This window comes from Rhipicephalus microplus, chromosome 6 (assembly GCF_043290135.1).
Source record: "Rhipicephalus microplus isolate Deutch F79 chromosome 6, USDA_Rmic, whole genome shotgun sequence".
Classification (NCBI taxonomy): domain Eukaryota; kingdom Metazoa; phylum Arthropoda; class Arachnida; order Ixodida; family Ixodidae; genus Rhipicephalus; species Rhipicephalus microplus.
Genome location: NC_134705.1, coordinates 143,091,525 through 143,118,283, shown reverse-complemented (window position 1 = coordinate 143,118,283; position 26,759 = coordinate 143,091,525). Strand labels below are relative to the sequence as shown.

Below are 26,759 nucleotides of genomic sequence, written 5' to 3'. Positions count from 1 at the left end.
AGCGCGCGTGGGCAGCTGGAAACGAGGCGCCAGGTAGGAGGGCGCTCTCGATTCCCACAAGCTACAGGCCCATAGCATTGACAAGTTGCCTATGCAAGGTTTTTGAAAAAATGCTGAATAGACGATTGATGCATTTCCTTTAAACAAGTAGCCTGCTTGACCCATACCAGTGCGGAATCCGAGAGGCTAAGTCCACTACTGACCACCTTGTCCGTATCGAGACACAAATTCGTGATGCTTTTATTCATAAACAATTCTTTCTGTCAGTGTTCCTCGATATGGAGAAGGCCTATGACACTACGTGGCGCTTTGGCATACTCCGAGACCTGTCACACCTAGGTGTGCGGGGCAGAATGTTGAAAATAATCGCAAGCTACCTGTCTAATTGGACATTCCGTGTTCGAGGGGGCACTGTGTTGTCCCGTACATTTGTTCAAGAAACAGGAGTGCCGCAAGGAGGGTTACTGAGTTGTACACTTCTTATAGTGAAAATGAACTCTTTGTGTCTCGTTATCCCACGGAATATGTTTTACTGTACACATGTTGGCGACGTGCAGGTCGGCTTTAAGTCCTGTAAGCTCTCAGTGTGTGAACGTCAGGTTCAACTTGGTTTGAACAAGGTCTCTCAATGGGCAGATGATAACGGTTTTAATCTGAATGCGCAAAAGAGTACCTGCATCTTGTTCTGCCGAAAGAGGGGCGTTCATCCCGATCCCAAGATTGACCTGCATGGTCAACGTCTGTCTGTGAAGATAGAGCATGAAATTCTGGACCTAATATTAGACACAAAACTAATCTTCATCCCATACGTCAAGTATTTAAAAGACAGGCGTTTAAAAAGCATGCTTATTTTGAAAGTGTTATCACGAACTAAGTGGGGTTGTGACAGGAAATGTCTGATGAATTTATATAAAAGCCTCATACGCACACGCCTAGATTATGGTGCTATAATCTATCAGTCTGCGACACCATCAGCCTTAAAGATTCTCGACCTTGAAACAAACAATTTAGTTGACCCATTTCAGTTCGGGTTTTCGAGAAGGTATGTCCAGCACAGACCACCTTGTTTGTAACGAGGCACAGATCAGAGATGCTTTTGTTCATAAACAATATTTTCTCTCTGTGTTCCTCGATATCAAAAAGGCTTACGATACAACATGGCACTTTGGAATATTAAGAGACCTGTCCCATCTTGGCATGCGCGGAAGAATGTTTAACATAATCTTACTTGTCAAATTGGACATTCCGAGTTCGAGTAGGCAGCATTCTTTCCCAAACATTTGTCCAAGAAACAGGCGTGCCGCAAGGTGGCGTACTTAGTTGCACACTTTTTATTACCAAAATGAATTCATAAAGAGAATCGGAAATTGTAGACGACAAACTGAACGTAGTGAACAACGTCATTGTGGCTCACAAGCCAATGGGTGCTAACGGGTTATTTCTTTTGTCTTTGAAACCATACCTGCGTAGCACGCCACAAGAAATGCTCACAGATTTGAAGATATATCTACTCCATGTCTGCTCCACCTATAGCGAGGGGCGCCATCCTCTTTCACTGCATTCATACGATCGTTGAGTGCCGATTGAAAATAAAATAGAACTAGGCGGTGAACTTCATGCGTCGGTATCTTTATTTATTGAATGGCCAATCGAAGCACATTTGTGTTCAAACTGAACGTTCTGTATAGGCAAATATGACACTGTTCATGAAATTATAGTGTATTTTCCAGTAACATTTTCCGTTTGCTTAGTGGCAATGCAGAGGTGTCGATGCATACACACTCGATTTCTGAAGCCACGCCAGTAGCCCCAGAAATATAGAAATAAAATATAAAACATAATATATAAAATAATACCGGGATAGAGTGTGGTGTATTATACAATATTATAACTAAGGTAAAACAACACTCGAACTTCAATGAAAAGAGAACACGATATGTTACAAAATATGAGCTGATACTACACACCCCCCTGCCCCCCCCCCAAAAAAAGAATGAAAATTGCATTTAGGCTATCTAGTTATTTGTACATTACAAGCTTTCACTTTCTCGCTAAAAAAGTTATCGCTCACCTTGGCATGTACCCTACGATACATTTTGCAAAAACTTTAAGGACGTAGTCGGGCGGACGCCCGCTGCCAAAGCACGACCCCCTGTGGGCTTACAAAATAAGATCTAAAACTATCTCTCGTTTCAGCCGCTGATTTGCGGTAATTGTGGCCCACAGGAGGCTGTAGTTAAATCATCGCAGTTCCTTCTGCGTCCGCTGCTGAGCGCCACTGGCCATTCGTTGTATTTCCATACGGATCTTCTCCATCCGCGTAATTGGTGGGCATGTAAAAGACGTCTTCCGATAGGAAGTTGTGGAGAACACACGACGCCATAACAACATAGCGTTTTCAAGTAGCAGGTTTATGGTTCTCCTGAATATTCAGAACCTTAATGTCATGACGCCGAAAGAATTTTCCACGCACCTCTTGCGCATAAAAATAAATAATGACGCAAGCATAGGTGAGTGTTTGACATAAGAGAAAGTGTAGGTTTGAATAGCACAAGAACATTACGTATAAGTACATATAAGGCACTTAAGGTCGACAGTTATTTTAATAATGAGAATTCCATGCCATCCAAATCATCCCGTGCGGCCCAGGCGATAATTGAATATTCGTTTGTCATCTTCAAGTCGAGTCCCCGGATAGGGCCGTAGAAAGTCTGGGCGAAGCTGGAAAGCTTCATCACCGACAAACACATGTGGAGCAATGGTGGTGTCACCAGGTAGTCGCTCCGGCGGTGGAAGACACAGCAGGCTATTTCCCAAAGCTCGGCCGAATCTAGAGTTGCTGAATGTTCCCCCATCGCTCTGCCGCCCATAGGCACCCCCATCAATGGCAACAAACTTCAGGTTGCTGTCGACCACTGCCATCAAGACAATGGAGTAGGTCCCCTATGATAAAGGAAAAATTTGGTCGTCAGAGAAGAACTGAGATTGTATTGATCGAACAAGGTACATACACTAAAGACGTGGCACTAAATAAATGTTTAGTCTCTTCTATCTTCAGCTTGTGTTACAAATTGGATAACAGGATATGCCCGAAATTGAAAGCATTTTACGCAATGTCAACATTACCTTGTTGTTGCAGTAAAGTCTTCCGGAGTGCGGTGGCATTTGAATTTGGACATGTTTCCCGTCCACCGCTTCAACACAAAGCGGGAAATCCCACTTGCCGCAAAAATCATTTGCGATCTCTTGCCACCTGGTAGCCGTCAGAATCTGAAATGAGCAATGTTGTCATCACTAATAAGCTGAAATATCGTCGTCTATAAGCAAATGTCTCATCAGAGGGAAAATCAATAAAAAAAGAGGTATGCTTGCACTTGGTAAGATATAAGTTTATCATTTAATGTTTGGAGGGCTACTGAAATTTGCCCATCATGACGTCAGAGCAGTATGTTGTCATGACGTCTGAACGATGTCCACTTGTGCCTTTGTCACTGAGTACATTCAATGGAGCAGGCATGTGTGCATAAATGCGAAAAAAGAAAAACAACAGCACAAAAGCATGAACGGCCGATTTTACATAAAGAGCGCCAGTAACACATTCCTTTTAAAATACGTACAGCATACCTTAAGACAACGAGGTCCCTTACAAAAATCCTATATATGGACATATATAAAAATTGCCATATATGGCCACATCAGGAATTGGGCATATCAAGCCATATATGAATGCTCACCATATATGGCCAGATATGCCCATCCTGATGTCCCCATATATGGATAGAATGTATATCAGGCTTTATAAAGCCATATATGGCGTTATATACTTATGTATGGCTTTATATAAACACTTCTATATATAGCCATATATAGACAATTTCCACGCATATATGAATTCAGCTTGTGGATGGCCTAATTAAACAGTTTCACGGATCATTCTACAGCTATAATTATTACTGCCTGATAATTGATGGTGCCCCGTGAATTAATTCAGCCTATATATCCATTTGCTCATGCACCTTATAAACTTTAATGTCGACGGTTTATATGAAGATTGATGAAGGATCAAGTTTAATTAGTCTATTATTTGGTGTATATAACAAAGGTCGATGTATGGCCAAGTATCCACTCCAGATTTGAAGCTCTAGAAAGCTGGGGAACACAACAGTAAAATTGTGTGACATACGTGCACACACAAATCATATTGCTGCAGATATATGATCGAGCCAGCTGTATAATATATATATATATATATATATATATATATATATATATATATATACATACATACAAACACACACACATCTGCCTGTACAGCAGGTGAATTTGCTAAAGTATCAGGTGAGTGTAAGACGTTACACAACAGCCACAGCACGTGGCAAGCACTGCGGGGCCTAGCAGCAGGCAGGATTTAATAATTAGCACGTACAATAAAGCTAAGTTGAATGGCTTATGTGTGCATTGATCACGAGGGCTGCATGGCGATGCACGTATGGCAGCACCACGCATGCACAGGCAATTTCCTCTCTTTAGAAAACTCAAACACATAATGCTGTAAAAACGACTAGTTTATTGGAGGACTGCATTTTTTTTTTCTTCAGCTCTCAGCTCTGCCAGCTTCGTGCCCATTGAGGGCACCAGGAGTTTTTCAGAGAAGTCCCACCCTTTCCCTATTGCTGTGCTTTTCGTGTACGCTGTAAATAGAAAATCAGATTAACATGTACCATGATGTGTACACAAACTCATTAGATAAGCCCCGCCAATAAGCTCTATTAAATTTATTGCAATAGCCTCTAATAATGAATACAAGGCCTGAATAAAAACAAATTAATGATTGGTTCTTGCACTATACTTTGAATATGTACATATGATCAAACCCCCTACAACGAAAAATTCTTGGTTATGTAGTTTAAATGCCATTACTTCAATCAAGCATAAATTATACCTTAAAGTGCATACCAAGTTCGGATAATCAATATTCACTAGCAGAAACATATATTTACCTAAAATTGCATCAATTGCAGCAGCGTGAAGAGGAGGCCGTTGGGCCACTGGTTTATGTGCCCCTTTGGCCTTCTGGCCCTTCATTGAGCATGTCAGGAGGGCCTGCTTGTTGAAAACTGCAGGGAGGAGCCCCCGGGCCAATGCAGTTGATGTTTTTGCTGAATGGAGCACAGCTTGCAGTGCCCGTGCCTCAACAAAGATTGAGCTCCCCGGCTGCAGTTCCACAACCTGTGGACACATAAAAAAGTGAAAATTAGGCCAAACTCATGCAGCAGACAAGTGTCAGCTTTTATTAATTATTCTTGTATATATAGCTTGCCCTTAGGCCAATATTGTACGATCCTGCAAGGCCCACAGTCAACGCACGCAAAGCGCACTTTTGGGATCCAAACTATTGGAGTCCTTACTTAAAAACTCTAGGAGGGTGACTTGCTAACACATTTTTTGTGAATTGTTTTAGTTACGGAAATATGCACATACTAATCCGTAGCTCCACCTGCATGGCAGCCAGCTGGTTTCTTCAAGAACAATAATTTTCTAGTGCATCACTAAATCTTCAATGCATATATACATCATGTCGCACTGTTGCTCATGTTGAACACTTGTAGATGCCATCCACTGGCCAGAACGCAAGCTATATAGCTCTGACTGGTTGATCGACTGATGTTGCTAACGCTAGGGGGAACGAAAATGAGACATGCATGAATCGCAGTGCAGTCCTTGCCATAGTGCACACATTTATGACGAAAAGAATATTAATACTAATATTTGAGATTACGCCCCGAAACCCCAATATGACACCGTAGTGAAAGTCTAGTTCTGGAAAATTGGACCACCTGGAGCTCTTTAACATGCATGGACATTGTACATACAGTAAGCACTAGCAATAAATTTACAGACAACTGTCGAAGTAATGGGTGAAATGTGAATCGAGACGAGCGAATACGTACACTATTGTCCAACGGCACTTAAGGTGTGCATTAGTGTTTAAAATAACTCTTGCTTATTTACCGTCACTCTAAGTTTAATGTAATTCTACAATCGCTAGCAGATCATTTGGTTCGGCTCAAAATGTCGCAATACAAAGTTTATGAAACGATGAAAGCACAAACACTGATGTGTGTGTTGATTTGTGTCGTCAAGCTTGTGTCTAATCACTGCACTAGATAACGAACGGGTCTATGACGAATGAGCTTGAAATCCGACGTAGAAGCAACACAAAGAGAAAGTGAAAATAAACGTCTTATACATCTCGAAGCACGGCATGATAGCGTAAGTTTCTTTCAGCGCAGCGAGCCACCATTGGCGATATGCCAAAAGTGTGCCCATTTTTAATAAAATGGTTGTCGCTCTTAAAAAATTCATTTAAAGAAGAATCACAATGAATGTACATGTTCAGGTAGTTACCTGGCCTCAGCGATTGTAGGTCGATTATTCAAAACAAATAGACTTCCACAAAAAAAAAGTGGTTGTGATAAAACTGCCCCAGTTATTGTCGCAAAATCGCCCAATTGAGAAACGAAGTGCCATAAAAAAAATGCTAGTGGTACGTTGCTGAGCCAAAGAACACATGTCAACAGGTCTTTCTGCCAGGCTAGCTTGGAATGTGCTCGTTCGATAATCTTGAAATTACACGCAGTTATATTTACGTAGCCTCAGACATTGTAACTCATGTTACACTCTTCTCTACTGAATCGGTGCATGACACGCAACGTTCAACATTACCCGAGAATAAAGCGCATTCTGCCTTTCATGCTCGCCCTGGGCGACTCTTCACGCTTTCGCACTAAATCATGTCCTTGCTGTGCTGTTTGCACGTGGTTAGCTTGTGTTTCACCTACTATGCACTGCTGTACTCATCTACATCTTTGTCATCTGCATACTACCAAAAAGAGAGAAAGAAAGAATTATCTTAGAAAGCCCGCTTATCTGTGCGATTACTTCAATACCACCATTCGCACCTTACACACCTGATTTTTTTTCTCTCATTCTGTTCGCCATGAAATGTGAGACAGTCGACAAGTCTAAACAGAAAAGCTTAGTGGCTGACAGCACTTTGCGCTACACAGCATTTACCACGCGTACGCACATGTTCTTGCACCAGTAAAAATATAAAAACCTAGCTTTCATCGATGGATTATGTGCATGACAGTGCTACAACAAAGGCCTGGTTAATAGGACAAGCATGTTTTTTTTTTTCAGACAACAAATGACCACTGCCTTATGTCAGTCACCAACAATGCCACATAAACGCTAAAGACAATGTAAAAAAGATGAAATTTCCAGCGAAATCATGCAACATTATATATAGGCCATGCAATCTGAATTAATTTTCAACGTCTTGGCTTTTTAAAGCGGTCTTATATTTAAGCACACAGTTGAGCACAGTAACTTTATTTCAAGTACAGTTCAAGTACCAATGTGTCGCAGTGTGTGTGATAGTACTACAGTCGAACCCCGCTACAACGAACACCGCTTCAGCGAAATTTCCACTACAACGAAAAATTTACGATTCCTATGCTTATCATTATCTTCGCGCTTGGCCAGTGTGGTAACTATTCAGAGGCTGTTCCTCCGCATTATCAACAAAATCAACTAGTTGCGAGTGATGGATGATAAGAATGGCATAGAATAATGCAAAAGTCGCCGCTCCACGATACCCTGCCTCCATGTCGACGTTGTCGGACACTTTTGATGGCGGACAGCAGCTGGTGTTAACGTGTCAATGCAAGTGTTTGGCTCGTTCATGAAAGCGGTTGTAGGCGTTGTTTCAGCGTGCTTTTCACCCTGGTCTCGCTATGCATTGGTGAGAACCACGACATGACGCTGCTGGGAAAGAATAGGAAGCAGCAGACATCTTTTGAATTTTGAGAATAAACGTTTCTTTGTTTAGCTAGCTAAGATCAGCGATTTTTTTTTCGATTTCACTACAACAAAATTTTTTCTGCGTCCTGTCATTTTCGTGTAGCGGGGTTCGACTGTATTTCTATAGGGCCAGATAAACAGAACTAAGCCCCCTTGCATGATCGATAAACTACAGTGCCGTAGTTGTACACCTACCAACAGCGCGTAAGCGCATGGCCTAGAGCCTGTGGCGTTTTTTTTTTGTTTTTTTTTACAGTCAAGTCACTATAGAACGCTGCATTCACACAGCATTTAATAGTCCTCATGTTTGGGAGGATGCCAAGAGCATTTTGCGATATGTTTGACACAGAAAGCGGCACCCATTTGGAAATTGTTCTGCTGAATGTGGAGGGCCGGACGACAATGAACAGCACTCTGGAAAGTTGCACTCGCCGATCCTCTTACAATGCAAATCAGCCGAGCAGGATAAATGCTTTTGTACGTCATTTCAGGCATGCGTAGAAACAGTTACATTCGCGCTGACACGACCAAACAAACTACACTTTAAGAATGTGCATGACCTTACGCGCACATAGAAACGCGACGTGGCTAGCAGACAACCCAAGGAGCAATCCACACTTTACCGTTTCGGCCAGTTGTCGCCAGGCGAGGACTCTGCTTGGTCTCGCGGCGAATAGACTGCTTTCTGGAGCTATACAGTGGCATTTGAAAACTCCGGCACACAAGGCCTACATTAACAAGCATGATAAGAAGATAGGTCAATTTCCAAAAACTATGCTTACCTCTTAAATAATATTTTATCCACCTAATTCATACCAGAGCTATCACAGGGCTTTATATTTTATCAATCAGCAGCTAGAAATACTGTCACGGAGGGCCTTCATATTAAGTCAATGAGACTGTCTCCACTTTAATTAGAAAAGCTTGTGTGGCGGCTAGTTGGAACATAGTGCAGGAAAAGGCTGCGCTGCAAAGTTGATGCCGAAAAACTGGGTTGACACAGGGAAAACGCATCTAACAACTGAAGTTTATTGAAACAAATAGCCAAAAAAAGGGGGGGGGGGTGGAGTAACGTACAAGGGAAGTTTGGCGAACACCTTCGATAGCACTTTCGATGTTTACAGATCATGAGAAATAAGATAAGCAAAAATAAGAGTTTTATAAAAGCATGTGTATTATGACATAGATAGCATATTAGTAGGATCATGAGTGGTTTGCTTCCAGTAGCCACTCCCTTGTATGTTACTCTATCCTCTTTTTTTTTGGCTATTTCTTTCAATTACCTTCAGTTGTTCGATGCACTTTCACTGTGTTAGTCCTGTTTTTTGTCCTTAACTTTGCAGCGCAGCCTTTTTCTCCACTTTAACTACACCTGTGCACAATGAAAGCCGTGTATAAATAGACTTACATCAGGGTCACTCCAACAGAACAGCAACTGCGTGGCTATCCCAGAACCAGGTTCCCTGCTTGGGCCCGCAGGGCTGCAGCTATAAACTGACCTGTATTCTTCAGCAGGTCAGGGTGGTGAACAGCTGCTTGTCCTCGAGGCCAAACATGGCCCCTGCTCTTTTTCAGCCTGCAGGTGTGGGGTGACTCGCAGGTCCGTTGACTCGTGGTGTGGGTCGCAGGTCCGTTGAGGTCCACGCGCGTCTGCTGATGTTGGCAGCGTTGCTGAAACAATTTGTTTAAGCATGGCAGGCCGGTATATTGCGCCCATTTTTTTGGCCGCACCGCGCTTCTCCTCCTCCTCTTCCCCGCGACTTCGGCAAGATGTGCATTTTGTCAGTTGTTTGACAAGTGCTTCTGCACTTTTCAAATAGCCATCTAGTTCTGGATAAAGCAAAAAAGGCCACTGTCAGCATAAACACGTAAATGTAAGTGCCAGTCAAAAAAATGTCAATCTGACAATTTCAGCTAAATACTTATTGTTAAATGAAACGCTGGTGCCGAACAAAGTACAAAGATAATTCTTGTCAACTAGACTAAAAAGGCAACTCGGCCAGTAATCAGTGTCTATACTAGCAGTGCATTAAGTACAGGCTGCATCAATTGCTGCCCTTGGTCAACAAGCAAACACAGTACAACCCTGATTATGAATGTGAGGTGACCATGCAAAATGATTCTATAATTCAGATGTATATTCGATGCATTAAGAACATTGGAACTGACATTTAGCTGTGGCCAAAAAATGGGTACAAGCTGCCTCAATAAGCCTGACCTTTGAGATCCTCAACCCCAACAATCATTATTATCACTTAGCCTGCAGCATGACCCTGCCCAATTCCAAGGAAGGTAGAATAGACTATTATTTTTCAAGTCTGAGCTAAGAATTTAGTTCAAGGAGGTGTGAGCGAATCTTTATTCTCGACATTAAACGGACACTAAAGTCAACTATTAAGTCGAGGTTGGTTGTTGAAATGGTGGCCAAGAAACCTCGTAGTGTTACTTTTGTGCCGAGGAAGAGCCTATTTTGAAATAGAATCGCGTTTTAGTGGTCCGCATCGGGTTAGCGCCCTTTAAACTACCCGCCTCAAGAAGTGCATCAACCGGTCCGCCTCACGTCACTGTTGCCGTGCACAACATTGCCCGGCTTTACTGCGCTAGTAGCAGCAGACCGAAAGCAGTTGGAGCCACAGCAGCAACAACGGCCGTTGATAAGTTTCGCTCCATTAGCTCCGCGATTGCAGACGCTTTTGTTTCAACTGCGTCCCGCTAGATGGCACCACCTGTCTCGTGTACCCACGCGAAAATTGAATTTTTGAACCACTCGCGCTATTCGCAATAGTAACGTCTGGCGGTTCCCTTTTCCACGAATCAAGCATAAACGAGCAAGCAGCCTTTTATTGAGTCTCTTGATGCACAGAAAGTTCTTTATTTAGTGCAGTTAGATCGATCACTGGTGATTAATTGTTGGCGGTCCGTCTGATGTCATCAGGATCAATTTTCAAACGCTTGTGTTCTTGTCAATTTACCTTAATTTTTCTATAAGTAGAGCACTGCTATTGATAATATTGTCGTTTTAGGTATTGCCATACTTTGAGCTTTCACTCAAACGTAAACGTTAAAGAACCCCAGGTGGTCAAAATTTCCGGAGCCCTCCACTACGGCGTCTCTCATAATCAAATGGTGGTTTTGGGACGTTAAACCCCACAAATTAATCAATCACTCTAACGTAAATTGTTATTTTAGTTTGTGTCCCTTTAAAAAAAAAGAAAAAGAAATCAAATCTTATCGATGCAGAGAATAGTTTGGGCCGTGTCGCAAGCCTGCTCTTGCCTTCTCACGGCAGAAAAGATGGCGCAATATATGGAGGCAGAAACTCGAGCAATTCTGAAAACCCATCAACAGGTGTGGGTGTTTCGGTAAGCCACACTGTTAGGGTATGGTATTCTTGGGACCGTCGTTCGGGAGAAGTCTTTGAAAGAAGAGACTTCGCACTTGCAGCCCGTTGTATACATGACTGCTCTAACCTGTTCGGTGAGGGGCACACCCGTCCAAAGTATCTGAAGGTCCTAAGTCACTTCATGCGTGTGTCGAGAACACACAGAAGGATGGGTCAGGAAGTGCAAAACATTTTTTAAATATATCTTTTTTAGTAAAGCTGACTAAATATTAGGGGTGCGCACGTCATGTGAGTAAATATGATATTCTGTCATTTTTCTACTTAGTTCGAACGTTTTGCTGGGCCAATGCTAAGGGTGCCTTGCATACCAGGGTAGTTCAGGTTGCAGGAAACGCCTACTTGTGCAGGCGTGCGGTGTGTAAAAACAAATCCTTGAGATTAAAGTGGTAGATGTGGTGAGAGGCTAATCGTCCTCCACGTCCTCCTGGAGTGTCCAGAAGCTGAAAGTGAGAGAAAAAAAATATTTTGCTTTAGCATACCTCTATAATCTTCCTTTACATCCGATTATGTTTCTCAGTGAAGAGCCGCTTTTTGATGCGAAATCAGTTTTAAGCTTTTTAAAGGATGTAGTATTGAATGTTTTTAGGCCAACATTGAATGTTTTTAGCCCAACTGATTCATAGCGCATCCTCTGTTCAGAGAATGCTACTGTGATAGCAGCTTTCAATGAGTTCAGGCCTCCATGCTCTTGTTTTAAGGGTTCTGTCGAGACAATGGTGCTCCATGCCAAGTTTTTATTTCACATACGTATCACTTTTAAAGCAATTTATGTCTCCATAGCACACATCATTTCTCATTGCCATAATTTTACTATATGTATATTTTTATGCACCTACAGCGACTGTTTTTTAGGCCCATATACAGCCACGTCACATCTGTTTTATCCACACTGGACATCACACAGTTCATTATCATCGCTCTGGCGCTCTTTGGCCATATCTGGCCCTTGCGCCAATAAACTCCACCAATCAATCATTAGACGCCTGAAACTGGGTCGCCAATGTAGAAGGCTGCTGAAACCTGAAACTCAAGCTCGCCATAACAAGCCAACTTGGAGAAAGACACCCATGCGAACACTCGCTTTCCACAAGTATCACTGCGCATTGCAAAAGCGTGCCGTGAAAAAGTAAAGCATGTAAAATAAAGATGCATACACGCGTCCTGCTGCCACTCATCGCTGCAACTGCAGCCCCTCAGTAGCTAGCATATGAAACAGGTTTCAGGGACCAACATAAAATGATGTGCCTTGCCTGTGCTCAATTATGCTGCTGGTCATTTCAGCTCTGCTTTCAATAAGCATTGTTTTCTTACTTTTTAATAAAGATTATTCTATAGTGTTTACTAGCATAGTTTCTTCACACTATTATGACCTTGAGATGGCATAATATATAGGATTTAATATTGTGAGAGAAAAGAGGATGGCTGTAAAAGAATAGGTGAGAGGTTAGTGAACATTACATATCAGCATTAGAATTCAATGAACCAAAGGAACAAGCAGGATTTCGAAGAGACAACTCAACAATCGACTACATTCATACTATCAACCAGGTAATAGAAAAATGCTCAGAATACAACCAACCACTACACATAGCCTTAATATATTACGAGAAAGCGTTTGATTCAGTAGAAATATCTGCAGTCATGCAGACATCGCAGAATCAGGGTGCTGACGAAGCATATATAAACATCCCGGAAGAAAATTCCGGAGGGATCAACTGCCATCACAGTGCTCTATAAAGAAAGCAACAGAGTACCAATCAAGAAGGGTGTAAGACAGGGGGACACAATCTCCTCAATGCTATTTACTGCGTGCTTACAGGAGGTTTTCAGAAGCCTAGAATGGGAACAAAAACTCATGATTACTGAGTTAGACAAGGAGAGCAGAAAGGTGGGTCTTAAAATTAATCTGCATAAACCGAAAGTGATGTTCAACAACCTCGGAAAAGAGCAACGCTTCGAGATAGGTAATAGTGCACTTCAAGTTGTAAACGACTATGTCTACTTGGGGCAGGTAATAACCGCGGAGCCGAACCACGAGACTGAAGTAACTAGAAGAATAAGAATGGTGTGGAGCACATTTGGCAAGCACTCTCAAGATATGAAAGGTAGATTGCCACTATCCCTCAAGAGGAAGGTATATAACAGCTGTATTTTGCCGCTACTTAGCTACGGAGCAGAAACTTGGAGACTTACAAAGAGGGTTCAGCTTAAATTGAGGACGACGGAGCGAGCGATGGAAAGGAAAATGATAGGTGTAACCTTAAGAGACAAGAAGAGAGCAGAGTGGATCAGTGGATCAGGGAACAAACCAGCGTTAAGGATATCATAGTTGAAATAAAGAAGAGAAAATCGACAATGGCTGGACATGTAATACGCAGGCAAAATAACTTATGGTCAATAAGGGTAACTGCCTGGGTTCCAAGAGAAGGCAAGCAGGTTAGACAGAAAGTTAGGTGGGCAGATGAGATTAAGAAGTTCGCAGGTATAAAGTGGCAGCAGCAAGCACAGGGCCGAGTCGACTGGCGGAAAATGGAAGAAGCCTTTGTCCTGCAGTGGACGTAGTCAGGCTGATGATGATGAATAGCAGCATCCTTAGGTACACTTCAAGGTATAAGAATGCACAGTGCATTTGCGTGACAGGCTTTTAATTATTGTATTATTTATTTTGCTATATAAGCGAAAGGCATAGCTGTTGCAAGACACAATATCAACAATACTTAAGCATCAACAGACAAAGAAGTGGTTCCTTCTGTTTGCTTACAGAGTGAGTGCTTGCATGACACTGCTTGATAATAAAGTGTTACAATGAATTTAAGCGAAGTAAAAGAGCAGCAAATTGGCAGGCAGTGCTCCAGCGGAGTAATTCTAAAATATACGCACCATCAGCAATGATCACAGAACGTCGGCGAGTGGGCTAGTGCCCTGAGAACGGCGTACATGATGGTTCCCACAGAATGTGTCAGCCGATACCATCCAACTTGATAACTTACTTAAAGTCTAATTTGAAGAAGTTGTGAAATGAAACAAATTTATATTTATTCTTGTTGTAGTTTCAGTAGAAAGGGAGTGAAGTGTGAGCCTGGGTTTTGTGCAAAACAATCTGTAAAACTAGTAATGACTGTACAATAGATAGAAAACAACTTACACTTTTTTTAGGGTCTGCCATGGCCTGTCTGTTATATTCTGCAATGGCTTTAACCATTTGCTTAATTAGCTTGGGACGGTCCTCTGAAATAGGTATTAGAAGTATGAATTTCATGGGAAACAATCCTACTGAGAGCTCTATTACCAAACATGCATTGTGGCAATAAAGCTCCTGAGTTCAACTGCACTCCCGCCAAACTAGTGTCTAACCTGCAGTGTTTAGTAAATAGAGTAAATGCGGCAAGGTAAAAAAAGAGGCATATTATTTTACCCTGTTCACATGTATACCTTTTGCAACTCAATCTCCAGCTGAGTAGGTACAAGCATCCCTAATAATTTTTGACAAATGCGCACAATACCTACACGTATAATATATTACTAGCAACGAATACACATGCCAGCATTTTTTTTTTCTGATAGCAGAGCTGTTAGAAAGAGAGGTTGAGCCAGCCGTCATTTCTGAAAACTCATCAGGTATGAACCACCGAAAACAAGCTTGTGCCAAGCAGCTTCTAGCACGGCATGACCGCTATGCTGCTTATATGTCTACATCGGCTAGATGGGGTGCTGCTTCAGTGACCGACGCAGAGAACATCAAAGAAATCTGAATAACGAGAGAAGTCACCTCATTGACCACTGCATTGCGTGTTCACATTGTTAACTATGATTCTAATTTCAAAATATCCTAGGCAGAAGCGGACGAAACGGCTCACGAAATATTATAAGCACTTTTTATTAGGAAAGCAAGTGAGTAGTGCGGAGGCAACATTTCTATTGTGCCGTGCATTGTTGCAATTCAATTCCTTTTGTGCCTTGTTTTTTTTTTATCTAAATTGTTTATCGTGACGTAGTGCCTGTGCAGCTTGTTGGATGTATAATCTGCCTTCAATAAAATCAGTAGTTAGTGTACGCCTGTGCTTATTTGTTTATTGCTAAGGCACGTTGCCGGGCTAGTTGGTTGAGATTCATCATTTTCACTGGTATAGCGCACCACGACAAGAACACACACAAAGGCGATATGCACACACACACAGCACTACGCTGTGGAACTTTCAGCGTGCGTGCCGCATCACTGAATTTCCTTTTCAACTTACGCGTGAGGTTGGTCGAGGTAGTCATCGTGGCATCGGCGTATGTGAGCCAGCTGGCCCCCCTGGCGGTACAGCCGGCGCTTCGAGTCCACGCAATTGGTGACACGATTATTGGTCACCAAGAGGACGAGCACCTTGACGGAAGTTGTTAGATCAGATGAGGGGGTGAGCATCCCGTTCACGAGGGCCCAGTTGGTGCCGCTTGACAAATAAGCCCCCCACGTCACACCGGCCAGCAACAAAGCATTGCCACTAAGCTGGAATGACAGAGAGCGCTCATGTCTCGGCACCACTGAGGGTGTTCCAGGTTCGATCAGTTGAAGAGCTCGCGCTATGCGGAGCTCATAGTCGGCTGAGCTGACCACAACCAAGAAGGCGTCGTACGCGAATCTTAGTGCGTTCGGCCAAACACCACCCGCGTAACCTTCAGCTACCCCCGTCGCCTCTGCTAACATCCCGGATGGAGCGAGGGCGTATCTCCTTGCCCATTCAAGCTCCCTGCTGACAACATCGGGATCCGCCCAACTGTACTGCTTTCCAAGAGGCCCGCCTGCCCCGAAACGCCTGCCACCAGACATGTCCTCCCCGTAGCATTACAGCCCCTGACTTTCGTCGCCTTCGCTACTAACACTTGCTCCGAGGTGGAATCCTCGCGACAATTCTGTCGCCAGGTTCAGAGCAGTGTCGTGAACCTCGTGGGTACCTATAAGGGTGTTCATCATAGCTAATGCCTCAACACTGTCGAAATTTGGGCTTGTTGGTGCATTGTGACGACTGAAAATAGCGCTAAGAAACGGGGACACAAGAAAAGGACACATGGCACAGGCGCTAACTTCCAACATAATGTTTATTACCACTGCACGCTCGCCTAAATCACCAAAAAAATATATCACATGACATGAATGATGCGCACAAAAAATTAAAGTCTTAGAAAATACGATTCTTTATCACTAAGCATGCACACCCTAAGCCCATGACCAACTGAGGGGGCAACGTTGCCGAAAAGGCGCTTGACTTCCTGAGGCATTATCCTGTGGCGAATGCAAAAAGCAAGGGGCAAATCAAATCCATGTGCCACAGTCGCCTACATCGCTCTTGTATCCTGTCAAGCTCGATCCCTTGCTTTTTGCATTCGCCACAGGAAGTCAAGCGCCTTTTCAGCAACGTTGCCCCCTCAGTTGGTCATGGGCTTAGGGTGTGCACGCTTAGTGATAAAGAATTGTATTTTCTAAGACTATAATTTTTTGTGCGCATCATTCATGTCATGTGATATATTTTTTTGGTGATATAGGCGAGCGTGCAGTGGTAATAAACATTATGTTGGAAGTTAACGCCTGTGCCGTGTGTCCTCTTCTTGTGTCCCCGTTTCTTAGCGCTATTTTCAGTCGAGCTAATGCCTCGTAGGCGTCTCGCTGACGTCCAGGGGGAATGCCACTCATCATCTGCCTCCCAAGCCATTGATCGACAATGGCATCGCGCACTGTGGTAAACTCCCCAGGCCCCATCCTAGCAGATCGTCCGAGGACGCTCACACCTATTCCTCCGCCTAGGCCGAAACGAATCTCTTTGTTTGGGTGCACCTCAACGTCCAAAACAACTACCAAAAAGTGTTCTGGACCCCCCGATCAGAGCCTGACCTGCATGGTGCAGGCAATCGATCTGTCGCATATTCGTCCCATCTGTCCCAACTTCATGTGACTTGACGAGATATGCGACCCTCTGGGTCCAGTACCTTGAGGTCAAGAAGCTAAGCACGTAAGGAAGTACGGCCCTTGAACCGCTGTACTCCATCTTGACGGGTACAACGGCCACCAGGCTGTCCCAGCCATCGGCGTTGAACTCTTCTCTCTCCCTATAGGTAGCCTTGCGGGTCATCAAAGCAGCAAAGAACGACAAGTCGACCGCTGCTACGATTCCATTAGGGGCGCAGTTGCCGTAAAGGCTGATGTGGCGTTCGGCTCGAGCCACGTATGCGTCGACTGCCACAACGGACGCTGCGTGTGTCAGTAATTTTAGTGTGTCGCCGGAGGCGACAATTTCTCCCAGCAGCATGCATCTTAAAAAAGCTGCTTCATCCCGTTCAGTCCCTGTCGATGTGCGGACTGTTTCGACGATCTGTGCCATCGCCTCAGTGTCAAGCATCGCCGGAAACTCGAAAAACCGGCTGGCCTGGAAGTTGCCAATGGGTTTTGCTAACACATCGGCAATGGCACGAAATTTTTCTGTTGTCTGGACTCCAACCAGCACAGCCCTGATCTGTCTGTCAATGCGCACATTGCGCACGGGACAGTGGTTGGACCAGGATGTGCTGGTGATGACCTCGTCGCCGACCACTTCAGCTCACCGCATCGCCATCGGTATAAGCGGCTCGCTCTGCCCAGCTCCACGGCGTGATGTCGCTCGGCGTTTTTGCAACGTTCTGATGCACCATCTGGTCGAGGAGCGGGGGGTCCCCGCACTTCAATTCCATGGCCTGGGGAAGACATTGTCCCCAATACGCTTGTGCAGTATGTAGAGGTGTGGATTGTTCACCGTCTAGCGTTCCCTCATTTTGTGACATTTTCATATTTTAAGGCATGCAGTTTTACGTGCAACCTGCCCAAGTTACACAACAAGCTAGGCGAAGGCCCTAGCACCTTTCTTTTGCCCCTAAAAACAAGAACCGAATCAAGAAAATATAATTTTGCCCACAAACCCCGAATAGAGAGGCACGTCTGTCACCAATAAACACGTTGTTTATTGCTGCATACTCTGTTTAGTTGCGCTATTCAGGATGGTTTTTATGTCAAAACTTCTTCTAACAGTAGACTTTTTTTATACAAAGCATAGCCATGCATATTACAATATAGAAATTGGGTGGGAAAGAAGTGAGTAAGGAGTAATGTATTGGTGAGGAGAAAAGAAGGAAGGGTAGAGGGTACAGCATGATATAGCCTTGTATAGAGAAGTTTAGCAAAAGGGTAGAAAAGGGAAGCAAGGATGAGGAGTACTGATGTAGAAGTGAGAGTGTAAACCATAGCATAACCATATACAGTGTAGCATAACCAGTTGTGGTTAAGGAGAGTGAGGGTAGACAGGAATGGAGAAAGAAAAAAAAGGAGAGAGTGCAAGATATACAGAAATAAAAAGAAATTATGAAAGAAAAAAGACGACGTTGAAAGAGATGAAGAAAGCAGAATAAGATGATGAAAGAACTCGATCTGCGATTGCAGGGTGGTGGCACTTGCTCTGTTTATTATGCAGATTTCACACGTGGGAACTGGCACTAATATTTTTTTAGATAGCAAAAACGAAAAGATTACAGGTGGTAAACCAACCCTTATATTAACACTAATTCGATTGCTGCACTATTTAAAAGCAATTAAGTAATAAATTATATAAACATTAGGCATATTGGATGCCTGTTGGACAAAGGAGCAAAGCACATGCCATATGAAGGCAACGCAGCCTATAGTATTGAACATCATTCAAGGCCCGACTCATTGTGGGCAAGAAATAGCCATGGCACAAGTCGATAGGCCAGTCTGGCTTAGCAACCTGCGGCAGATACCCATTCTACACAAGCACAAGTAACATTCACAAGTTGATGTATTAGGTTGCTTAACATTTTTTTGTCCAAGGTGCCGCACATCTAATTTAACCCCTTAAGGCCTAAATTATGAAACTGCTGAAGAAAATGAAAATTGCTTTCCTTTTAAGCTTTAAATAGCAACCTTTAAATGATTTCACAGTCAAAGTATCTAAAATCTACCTTTAATGCATACTTTTACGTACGTGGCAAAATCTCCACATGCCACGGAAGTGAGGACCTCGCAATAAAAAACGTACTTCAGAACTACGCAACATGTCATGTGCCATACCTGGAGTGTGTACACACCAAATTAACAAAATTATCGAAGATAGAACTCCCGTCAGCCATGTGAGAAAAAAATAGATTGATTGATATGTGGGGTTTAACGTCCCAAAACCACCATATGATTATGAGAGACGCCGTAGTGGAGGGCTCCAGAAATTTAGACCACCTGGGGTTCTTTAACGTGCACCCAAATCTGAGCACACGGGCCTACAACATTTCCGCCTCCATCGGAAATGCAGCCGCCGCAGCCGGGATTGGAACCCGCGACCTGCGGGTCAGCAGCCGAGTACCTTAGCCACTAGACCACCACGGCGGGGCTTGTGAGAAAAAATAAAGAGAGTGAAAGTGAGCGCTCTTGCACGTGCTTCGCACTCTCTACCACCAGCTAAAAACAATTGATTCTAGCATACAATACATTGCGCAAGATAGCGCTAGATTTTTCATGCTAAAACCTACATTCCCCATGAGTAGTTGATAGCTGGCATTAAAGGAGGCACGCATTCAATGACTTGCTTGCTCTAAGTTTTTCGTTATGTTCTGAATTCGTGACGTTAGGCAGTAAAGGGTTACTCACGTTTCAGCTGATGATGTCAACAACAGTGTCTTTTGAAGAGAAAAATCTTAGGTTAATAATGAAATAAACTTGCATTATACCAACTCCAATCTCCTTCCAGGTATATTGAAATGTGGAAGCAAGCACAATGTGGTGCCATTAGCTTGACTTTGTATCTTTCACAACATTGCAACATATATCACAGCAACTCCAGCCATTGCTCTTACATTGACGATGTACAATTATCAAGTGAATTTCACTGAAGTGAACCTTAAGAACCACATGGGATTTGTTACAAGTGACGTACAAAATATGTCTGAACCATAGATGCTATTACAAATGTTACATTTGTAGTGTAGTAAGCAAAGTTTTTGTCAAAAGTACGTATTTCTAAGTTTTAAGTTCTAGCAAAGGGTGACAGATGTCCTTAAGATGAATGCGATTTGATTAGTCCGGGAGACGCGGCAAGAATTACGATATATCATAAGGCCTTACAAAGTTAACGCCATTTTCAGCGCCCACGGTGTACGTCTTGGTATGGCAAAAGGTAGCCCCTAACAGCTATGAGCTTACGTAAATTCACATTCCTCAGTTGACAGGACAGTATCAGTGTGAAAACGGGCATGTTTGGTCACGATCAGAGCCAATCAAGACCATATTTCTCGGTCACGATGAAGAAAAGTCGCTGCTACACTGTGCAGATCAATCCAGATCAGTTTCGGCGCAGAAGTCAGCCAGATCGCGATGTACATTTGTTGATCATTTTCTCCCATTCAGGCTTGATAGCAATAAAAAGTGCTCATGGGACACGTTAGTTACACGGAAAAGTAAAGCATGAAGGCCTGACGCAATGCAAAAATCCTAGCAACAGGAAATACCACCGGGGCCAACGTGGTGCGCGGCCGACATTGTAATAATGCCACCAGTTATACCGGGGTCACACGGTCACTTTTGGTCCCGGCGATCACCGATCCACATCAGGCACTGCTACAAGGTCACTTTCAATCGCAGTCCGGCCCGACAGCGATCTGTGCATCCAGATTTGGCTTCCAGGTCGCAACTGGGGTGACATGAGCGCCAGGCTCGATCCGGATAAGATTTGTCCGAGCAGGAGCGACCATCGAAATCCGGTCCAGATCGGGATCAAAACAGCTTGTGTGACATCGGTATTTGTATGATAGAAACCAAAATTCAAGCTTACCTGATATGGCAATCAGCGTAGCCTTAAACAGCCCTTTGTCCCGCCACCGAACTTGCACCTGCGATCCTTCGCAGGGACCATCATCTTCTTTGCTCACGAAACGAGTCATTTTGACAATGTCGAAAGTTGTTCGCTTATCCGCATCGCCATCAAAACGCACTAAGCAGAACTGCACCATTTCTGACATAAAAATAAGTGCAGCAACGCAACAATACACGTGGGGCGCTAAAATGCTCTTAGCCACTCAGTGAGCGGATTGGATTAATCCTGGCTTGGCTTGTGAAGGATGTGGTCGGGAAATAAAATAAAAATATGCATATGCAAAAAAGTACACAACGATGTAATTTTTTTCAAGCCAAAATATTAAGTGCCACAAATGTTGAAAAAAAAAAAAAAGTGTGACGAGAATTGACCATATGCGCAAATTTCAAGCTGGCTTTTCTGCAAAGGTGTTTCCCAACCAAAAGGTCTCGTTCCCAGACTGCTTTTCTCACTCATTGTGTTTTTGCCTCAATTGCCCCAATCCTTTCTTTTTACGAGCTACGGCTGCCTATTGCCTGCCATGCGATCTGCGGTTACACTTTCCAGAACACTGTACTGCGGTTTCGTTCGAGGTGGGTCAACTCCACGGGACAATCACAAAGTAAAAATCGTTTTGTCGCACCAACGCATTAGTCGCATTCACGTGCCTTCACTGGAATTGGAGTGGTAAAAGCACAGTGAGCAAGATAAGCAGTCTGAGCACGAGAGCTTTAATTTTGTTTGTTTTTCTTATGGTTGGAAAACAACCTAGTAGGAAAGCTGCCTTGCAGATTTTTGAAAATGGTCAATTAAATAAAAATATGTTCTGTCCTTTTAATTTTCCAGGAGTGGGGAGTTGGAACTGCTGTTCACAAAAAGCCAGTTAAAATTAAACATGTAGCACAAATTGAGATGACGTAAACGCAGGTTTAAAAGCGCACAACTTGCGGCGTACTAGCACACCGAGAAGGCCCCCCCCCCCCCCCCCGTCTTGTTTCGAAATTTTAAACTTCACCACTCCCAGCAAACGGCAAATCCATGTATTGTGTTGTTTTTGATCGAGACGGCACGTGCATGTCAAGCATAATCCTTATAAACAGTCGTGAAGACGATGAGCAGTGACCGAATAAATGAAACACTGCAATGCTTCTATAAAAATTGTATGTGAAAGATGAAGCTTCATTTATTTGTGCGATTTAAACTTTAGTAAATATTTTACAAATACTATTGTCACGTTTGATGTACTAAGGCTATGAATCTATAGCTTTAACCCATTGGCTTCCGCGCACTGCGTGCCCGGTCCTGCCTACCACTCCGCGGCAAAAGTTTCGCGCCAGCGGGCGGCATTGGGCGGTGTATAAAAATCGCAATAAAGTCCGCAAGAAACGTCATAGAACCACAATTCTTGCTTTATTCTGTTTAAAATGCTTTACTGCAGCAACTCGGTCAGTATGATTTGCGTGTGTGAAATTCTTTAAAACACACAGGCATGTGAAGCGCAACTTCGCATTTTTCGCACTCCCACCGGCTCTCGGACTTTTTGCCATGCGAATTGCAAACTAAGGAAAGCCTGGATGGATCATGCCATGAGGAGTCAGGATGCAAAAGCTGCCTTTCGCGTGCGAAGGCGTTTGTGTGCAACGCGATGATGCTCCAACTCGCCACTCCAAGAAGCGCATTGAACATTCCAAGAGCAGTGGGACTTCCACCTACTTGAAGCTCGATGCCCCGCAGGGGCGCCTGCGCAAGTAGGCGTTTGGTGTGTAGCGACACCACGGACCCGAGCTAACGGGGGAGTTTCGGCTCCCTCCCACGCCTAGCCGTGCGTGGCTTTGCCGTGTCTGGAGAAAAGGGGATCCTGGGGGTTGAGCCAATGCTGGGTGATTGGACCTTTAAGGCCCCCCGGCAGAGACAACACACCCCTTTGGCCCCGGCTTCACGTAGACGGCACCCCTGGGCTGGCCCACCCAGGGGAAATCGGTAGTCGCCTTTTCCTATTTCTCTCTCTCTCTCTCTACATCTTAGTCTTTTCTCGCCTTTAAATCTATCCTGTCTTCTTCTCTCTTCCACTTACTACCGATTTTTCCTGGCGGCAAGGGTTAACCTTGTGTATGTGCTCTGTCTTGGGCACAATATATTTGGTTATAGCGGCTGTGTACAGCTGACGTTGACATGCCTCATATAAATTTAGGACTTGTCACATCCCCGTGTTGGGCTCCATGGTGGGCGGCTGGCATGGCTGCCGAACTCGTATTTAGTTTATGGCTTTTTCTTCTCTCGCTTCATTGCACGATCGTCCTCTCTCGAAGAGAGGGTGCACCGAAGACTTTTGCAATTATTTCAGCAAACCGAAAGAAACCTTTCCCCGCCACCATGTAATCCATTGTGAAACGGCTGAAAAGAACGCCAGAACTATTTCGCCTTTCGTTGTTTCCAAATGCCTCACCACTACACTTGGACCAGGTTACCAGGCTACAAGAATGGCCAGTGGGGATCTCCTCTTAGAGGTAAAAAGTCAGAGCCAGTATGAAAACCTCTCGAAACTAGAATCGTTTGGAAACATTCCTATCTCAATTACACCACACCGCTCACTCAACACTTCCCGAGGCGTTGTATCTGATCAAGACTTGCTTGGCCTGACTGAAGGTGAGCTCCTCGAGGGCTGGAAAGACCAGCATGTGACACAAGTACAAAGAATCAAAATTAGGCGTGATAAGAAGGAAATCCCAACAAAACACATAATTGTGACATTTTGCACCAGTACCCTGCCTGAACATCTCGAAACAGGATACTTGAAGTTGAATGTGAGACCCTACATTCCCAACCCGCGACGTTGCTTCAAATGCCAGCGTTTCGGTCACGGCTCTCAGAGTTGCCGCGGCCAACTCACCTGCGGAAAGTGTGCCACCACAGGACACGCTACAGACGAGTGTAAGGTGGAGGATGGGGCCCCTGCGCAAACTGCGATGGTGCCCATCCCGCATACTCCCGAACCTGTCCAACATGGAAAAAGGAAAAAGAAATTGTTACAATCAAAATCACACAAAACATTACTTTCTGAGAAGCCCGTCAACAAGTATCTGGTCTTTTCACAAACAAACCATCATTCGGCGATGTAGTGCAACAGGGGGCAGCACTACAACGGCCTGCGGCAACTGCCCATGCCAGGCACAGTGTGCCCAGGCGGTCGCCAATGCCCCCACCCACGGCGGGAACAGCCAAGGCTGCCCTGCCACTCGTCCCCACGGCAACAACCACGGCCGTTGCAAGCTCTTGCAGCGGCCAGGGTATCCCAGCACCAAAGGAGGTTCCTTAGTCCTCTAGCCGAAGAGGACCGAAGGTTTCGCCCTCCGAGGTGAAGGAGACCCCAGGGTCAGCCGATATGAAGGCCTCGTCTCACCAGGCGAGGTCCCAAGCCCAAAACATCAGCTCGCAAATGCGGGCACGCAGTGCCTCTGAGGAGGCAATGGACACCACGGTACCCCTGGTGCCGAAAGATCGGCGTAGCTCCCTGGAGCGCGCCAAAAGAAATAAAAAGCCAATAACGGGGCCCGGCGACGGCCCTGTTCTTTGAGTCTTAACGCTTAGCTTAAGAAGCAGACACACCCATTTTTTTTACACACAGCACTACGTTACCTCCAATATGGCAACACAAATAATACATTGAAACGTTAGAGGACTCCTTAGAAACCTCGATGATGTTCAAGAGCTCCTTTGCAAACATTCGCCGTAAGTGCTGTGTGTACAGGAAACTCATTTAAAATATAAAAACGCGAATTTTTCGCGTCGGTATGTTCTCTTCCGAAAGGACAGAGATGATGCTGCGGCATCATCCGGCGGTGTAGCCATTATTGTTAATCAAAAAGTAGCATGCACACATTTACCACTGCAAACAACACTAGAGGCAGTCGCTGTTCGAGCAGTTCTTTTCAACAAGCTCGTCACCATATGCCCTCTGTACATACCCCCACGCCACTGTCTTGGAAAACTAGAATTCGAGTCCTTAATAGATCAACTACCGGAACCTTATCTGGTCCTTGGTGACCTGAATGCTCATAGCAGTCTATGGGGTGATTCTCGCTGCGATGCACGAGGTCGTCTCATTGAACAGTTCCTTTTTTCCTCCGGTGCCTGTCTGTTGAATAGGAAAGAGGCAACATATTATAACCTTGCCAACAAAACCTACTCTTCCATAGATCTCAGCATCGCATCTCCTTCACTTGTACCATTACTCCAATGGAAAGTTCTAAATAATCCCTACCAAAGTGACCATTTTCCTGTTGTTTTGAGTACACAAACATCATACGAATGTCCTCTACGAGTTCCCAAATGGCTTATACACAAAGCCGACTGGGAACAGTTTCATAACAATGCTCAGTTATGTTGGACTGACATATGTGGGCTAAGCATAGATGAATCTGTGCAGTACTTCACAGCTCTCCTCATTAACGCAGCAGCCAAATGCATCCCACAAACAACTGGACAGCCCGGCAAGCGACACGTCCCATGGTGGAACACTGAGTGTCGCAATGCGCGAAAGGAGCAGAATAAGCCATGGAGGTGGCTTCGGAACTCACCGACAGCCGAAAATATTGACACCTTCAAGAAAATAAAGTCTCAAGGCAGGAGAACGCGTCGGCAGGCCAAAAGAGAAAGCTGGCAGAAGTTTTTGTCGGGGATCAATTCATACACACAGGAGGCTAAAGTCTGGAACATGGTCGGTAGGATAGCAGGAAAGCAAGTACACACACTTCCACTCGTAAACACTCAAGTTGATACCTTGGAAGATCAGGCAAACTTCCTCGGTGCACACTTTGAACGGGTATCCAGCTCGTCCCATTATACTGACACTTTCCAAAAATACAGAACAAGAATAGAAAAGCAGAAACTCGAACACAAATCCACTAGATACGAGGCATATAACCAAGCTTTCAGTCTAGCTGAGCTCCGAACATCTCTAAACTCCTGCAGTACTTCTGCCCCAGGTTCTGACCGTGTGGTGTATGAAATGTTAACCCTTTATTGACGAGACAATAAAATACTTGCAAAAAACATTTATTTTCTACATATTTACAATTGTTGCAACAAGACTAAGCATATTTCATAAAAAGAAAAAAAATTCTGCGTATAGTTTCTAAAATACAGCTTTGTTGCCTGTGGGCAACAGTAGGCACGAGCCACAAGGTAGGCTTCACTGCGTGCTTCTTACGGGTTAGTGTGGAATTTGTGCATGCACTCCTTCCTTGGAGTGAAACAAAATGTGTACGTTGCACTTCCTGCACATGACTCGCGTGATTCCTGTGCAGTTTGGGTATTTACAACGGCCTTTTTTTGCAGAAAACATCGGGAGATGGCCGATAGTGTCGAGCCCTATCTCCTTGCATAGAACAGGAGCTGATGGCCCGCGCCGCTTCTTCACCTGCAATTCATTCTCGACTTTTGATGGGCCCAATGGTCGCTTCCTCGAAGGGGTTGATACCTTTCCCTGTTGCCTCAGGGCGCAGGCATTGTCTGCTTTGAATGTTAGCAGGGTCATTCGGTGCTTGCGAGGCACGTTAGCCGCGGTGGCATCTCCGCCGTAGAGGAGCCAGCAGTTGGCAACTGCTACATCCAATAAATGAAAA

General features: G+C 44.3%; 1 protein-coding gene across 1 annotated transcript; it reads right to left on the bottom strand.

Moving 5' to 3' along the window:
- Nucleotides 1-2,631: 2,631 nt before the first annotated feature.
- On the bottom strand, nt 2,632-21,254 carry LOC142766040 (uncharacterized). The gene is made up of 7 exons (XM_075867857.1): nt 21,115-21,254; nt 14,415-14,497; nt 11,578-11,709; nt 9,366-9,696; nt 5,001-5,229; nt 3,127-3,270; nt 2,632-2,943 (listed from the first exon to the last, which is right to left on the bottom strand). The coding sequence occupies exons 6-7, from the start codon at nt 3,163-3,165 to the stop codon at nt 2,632-2,634; spliced, it is 351 nt and encodes a 116-aa protein (XP_075723972.1). The 5' UTR covers nt 3,166-3,270; nt 5,001-5,229; nt 9,366-9,696; nt 11,578-11,709; nt 14,415-14,497; nt 21,115-21,254.
- Nucleotides 21,255-26,759: the final 5,505 nt, after the last annotated feature.